The sequence below is a fragment of the Aegilops tauschii genome, chromosome 6 (genome assembly GCF_002575655.3).
Source record: "Aegilops tauschii subsp. strangulata cultivar AL8/78 chromosome 6, Aet v6.0, whole genome shotgun sequence".
Classification (NCBI taxonomy): domain Eukaryota; kingdom Viridiplantae; phylum Streptophyta; class Magnoliopsida; order Poales; family Poaceae; genus Aegilops; species Aegilops tauschii.
This window is the reverse complement of record NC_053040.3, coordinates 68,217,434-68,221,957: the sequence shown is the minus strand read 5'-3', so window position 1 is coordinate 68,221,957 and position 4,524 is coordinate 68,217,434. Positions and strand designations below refer to the sequence as shown.

The 4,524-nt window shown below is 47.7% G+C and overlaps 1 protein-coding gene across 1 annotated transcript; it reads left to right on the top strand.

Moving 5' to 3' along the window:
* The first annotated feature begins 608 nt into the window (after positions 1-608).
* Positions 609-4,043, top strand: LOC109766730 (BOI-related E3 ubiquitin-protein ligase 1). Its single transcript, XM_020325513.4, has 4 exons — positions 609-969; positions 1,074-1,239; positions 2,406-2,749; positions 3,274-4,043. The coding sequence occupies exons 2-4, from the start codon at positions 1,089-1,091 to the stop codon at positions 3,832-3,834; spliced, it is 1,056 nt and encodes a 351-aa protein (XP_020181102.1). The 5' UTR covers positions 609-969; positions 1,074-1,088; the 3' UTR covers positions 3,835-4,043.
* Positions 4,044-4,524: the final 481 nt, after the last annotated feature.

Genomic DNA, 4,524 nt, shown 5'->3' with positions numbered 1-4,524 from the left:
AAAAACCAAAAACGTGTTTTTTTGTTTCCGAGAGGCACTGTCGTGACTCTCGCTAAAGCACAACGTGCCTCTCGCGGAAGCAAAACCGTGACTCTCGCGAAAGAAAAAAAAACAGAAAACGCATTTTTTTCGTTTCCGATAGGCACGGCCGTCACTCTCGCGAAAGCAAAACCGTGTCTCACACGGAAAGAAAACCGTGATTCTCGCGAAAGAAAAAACGCGTTTTTTCACAAAAAAGAATTCCAATTTTTTTTATCAAAAAACTAAGGAAGACTGATGGAAAACCAAAACGTCGAAAAAAACTATAAAAAAACCGTTTAAAAAGCCGAAAACGCGTGCGAAAAAAAAGAAAACTAAATTCAAGGGAAGCGTCCAGAGCGCGACGCGTGGCGAATGGCTAAGAGCGCTGATCGTTGCGAGGCTCCCGAAGGAGCGCTCGTTAACTAGTGGCTCAAGCAGCCCGTATATTGGGCTAAATGTTTGACAAAAGGGCCTGCGTAATCCCACCGGCCACACCAGGCCCAATAACAGGCAGTGAGGTGGGCTGTCCACTCCGCTCTCCACCACCACCCTTCTCTTCTTCCTCCTCCCCTTCCCTTTTTCGCGTCTTAAACCGATCAAAAAATAAAACAGAATCCACCAAATAAATCGCGGAGTTCCCAACGCTCTCCGCCCTCTCTCGCCCGCATTCCCCAATCCAATCCGCGGCGACACCACCACCACCAGGAACCCTCGTCCCTTCTCCGTCCCCGTTCCCGTCTCCTCCCCTCCACACGCGCCCGAATCGCGCCGCAGATTTCGCCGCCGCCCGCGTCTCCCCCGATTTCGGCGGAACAGCCGCTAGGGTTTCGATTCGCCAGGGCAGGCGCTCGGGATCGGGTTCGGGCCCTGATCGGAGGCCGCGTTCGTCGCCCGGGGGCACAATCCGCCGTCCCCCCCTGCTTCCTGGCACGGCAGGAACCATTTCCGGTAACGTGTCCGCTGTTTCCGTTTGAATCCCCTCCTCGTTTCCGTTCCGATTTCTCATCGCGGCGAGAACCGCTTATCTCTCAATGTCGCTGCGGTGTTGGCAGGGGAAGGATACGGCAATGGAGGGGCACATGTTCGGAGGCGGCAACTGGGGCTCCTCGCCCTACCCTGGCTCCATCGCCAACCCCAACATCAGCGCCAACGAGAATCAGTTCCTGTTCGATGCCAAGGCCGCGCCGCAGCAGCTTCAGCTCTTCGGGAGCAACGCGGGTAATATGATGGTTCCCTTCCCCTGTTTTAGAGTTCAGAGTTGAGCGGCTTTCCCCAGATAACCAGTATCTAGCACAGCTCTGCGAGTAGGCAATTGTGATTTAGCAATATGTTACACTGAATGTTTTATCGGAATGAGCGGATAACCATTATGCAGTTATATGCTGATGCTGGGCAGACGTTGTGTGGTGAATTTGATCCTACCCACTGGTGCTTGTTGATTGCCTCTGCTGTAATTAAGTCTTGTTTGTAGCACAACCTAGCCACCTTTTGGACACTGATATTGCATAGTATTATATAGTAAGAGCATTATCTCATGCTTCCCCGAATCCTAGTTCTATGTTAGCATTGAACTGGTTGTACATTGGCCAACTGATTTTCATTGACGGAAACATGGCATTTCCCCCAATCAGATGGTCTTCTGACTGGACCTTTAGGTTAGTTATAGAGGTGGTAAACCTTGTGTGCAGAACTCAATTGTGTGCTGCGAGGATAAATACGATGATGCATACATGCAAGGTTTCTTGAACCTGCTCATTAACATTCACATTTCTATGGTACTACCATCAGGCTGCACATCACATTGCAAGATTGTAGCCTCTATATGTTTATTAGTGACTTACCTAGCATATATGTATTATGAGATATTGGTCAATCGATATTTAGTGATAATTTCCTTCCACCATTTTCTCTTGCCCTCCCATTTCGCTCTCTACTCAGTGTATTTCTATCAGCGAGTAATGTGTGTAACACAAATATTAAACTATTATTTATTGCATTTTTGGGGCTGATTCTCCTTTTGAAATGCCCTAATGCCTCGTACAATGCCTAGCAGAACATTGTTTTCCTCTGATGAGTTTATGGTGGATTTCATTTCGAGTTTTGATAATTTTAGCAACAAAGACACCCTTCTTGCTGCCATCCTTGTCGTAGATGTATTGGTTACATATCTATGTGTGCTTGATAATGCTCGCTTCGACGTTTTTATGCCCTGTAGCTCGAGTTTTTTTATATCCACAAATAAACCTACCGATTAACATCTCTAGCTCTAACAGGAGTAGCTTGACGCACTTTACCTTTCACCACAGCACTAAAAATTTCATGTTGCTGTCTTATTCTCAAACAAATGCTTGCTGTTCATCTAATTATCAATGCATTTACTGCAGTTGGCACCAGTGGATATTATAACTACAATGGAAATGGCAACCCATATGTTATGAACCAACCGAGAAAGGCAAGCAATTGTGCAGCGGATGAAAAGAAGCTCAAGCTTCAGATGTCCTTGAACAACTTTCATGCAGGAGATGCTGACCGGTTGGCATGTACTGGTAATTCAAGTGTTGTGTCTACTGGGCTGAAATTGTCCTACGAGGATAATGAGCATAATTCTTCCTTCACATCTGGTAGTGGAAGCATGTCTTCTTTGACTTCCACGACGCCTTTTGGTCATGATATTATGACTGAAATGGAGAAAGGAAACAAAGAGATTGACTATTATTTGAGAAGTCAGGTAAATATTTATCCTAATTCAGCTATCACCCAAATTTGAGCTGTCGTTCTTGCCCAGATAGCAATGGTGATGTTTGGTGTTAGGACTTGCTTATGTTCATCATGGAAACACTATGCCATGCAGTTTAGTGTGGAATGTCGAGTTATCCGAATATGATTCTGTAATTTTTGGTTGCATCACTATTACCACTTCCTAACCATGGAAATGGCCGATCTTCGCACTTCCTGATTGCCAAATATAAAATATATTTACATATTTCAAGCTTTGTAGTCATCCTCCTTTTGTTATGGTTGTCCATATAGAAATTCAGTATCTGTTGATCTGTAACTGTATAGGGTGTTATTGTAAGAATATAGAGGATAATGTGCTGGTTCCTTATTGTAATAGTACATGCAGTCCTTAGTGATCCCGATGTCATAGGCTCTGGTGGCTAACACATGATTTGGTTCTGACTGTTGAAACTTGAAAGTAACTCAAGTGAGTTCTGAGATTTTTGGTGTTTATGTTGTGCCTCTTTTCCACAGGTGGAACAACTCAGCAAGCGTGTGAAAGAGATGAAGCAGGGGCAGATGGTTTCTCTTGTGGCTACTCTTGAAAGAGGAGTAGGAAAGAAGCTGAGGGAGAAGGAGCTCGAGGTGGAGGCGATGAACAGGAAAAGCCAGGAGCTGAATGAACAGATCAGACAGGTCGCCATGCAGGTCCAGTCATGGCAGTCGGCCGCGCTCTACAACGAATCCGTTGCCAGCACCCTGAAGACCCAGCTCATGCAAGTGGTGGCGGACCACGCCAACCGCACCAGGGAAGGCTGCGGCGACAGCGAGATTGAAAGCGCCGCTGCGTCCGGCCAGAAGAACATCAACGCTGCCCCCGGAGGCTTCTTCCAGTCGAGCCTCCTCCCTGGAGTCAAGAGCTGTGTGGCCGCCGGTGGGCTGGCGGCCTGCAGGTTGTGCGGAGCAAAGGAGGCGGCTGTGCTGGTGATGCCGTGCCGCCACCTGTGCTTGTGCGCCGACTGCGATAGGGTCGCAGATGCATGCCCCGTCTGTCAGTACCCCAAGAGTGGTAGCGTCGAGATCAACTTGTCCTAGCATCAATCCTGTGTGCGTCGAATTGGACAGTGGTGTTATGACTCCGGTACATATAGTCAATCCGCCCCTCTCCCTCCATGATTATGCCTTGGTTTGCACCTAGCAAGCTGTAGTCCTAAAGTTTTGGTGGTGGACATAGATTGTTAGTCGGGTCTGGAACAATCAAAATTTTCCTGGATCCTGCGAGAGATGAGCAGATTGTTGCGAAATTCCTTCGTTCCAAACGGACTTCAGAGCATCTCAACTGAAGTAACAATAACCAGCTTGTCAACATTGTGGCGGCGACATCATCATGTTTCACAGGACAGATTCAAGAAGATGATGATCATATTGCTGAATATATCAATAATCATCATATCACGGAATATATCTCTTCTTGATGCAGAGACAAAACAAGGAACCAAGATGAGGGCCGCAGTCCGTTACAGGAGAAACAAAATATGAGCAGGAAAAGGCCAGCAGGCACGCACACGCAACGCAACGTGCAAATGCTGCTGCTGCTGCTGCTGGGTTTGCCAACGCCCAACGCAACGGACGAGTGCGTCCGAAGCGAAACAACAGATCAGGTCACCACGGCACCGCCGGTGCGGTGCGTGGGCTGCAAAAACCAAACGGTGCCGGTGCGGCTCATGATTGCCGCCCGGGTCTATCTTGGGCAAAGTTCCGTCCCTGCATGTGATGGATCATCCA

Coding starts and splice junctions, on each gene's coding strand:
- LOC109766730 (XM_020325513.4), top strand. CDS start 1,089: ATGGAGGGGCACATGTTCGGAGGCGGCAACTGGGGCTCCTCGCCCTAC. Junction 1,240..2,405: donor GCTCTTCGGGAGCAACGCGG/GTAATATGATGG, acceptor CATTTACTGCAG/TTGGCACCAGTGGATATTAT. Junction 2,750..3,273: donor ACTATTATTTGAGAAGTCAG/GTAAATATTTAT, acceptor TCTTTTCCACAG/GTGGAACAACTCAGCAAGCG.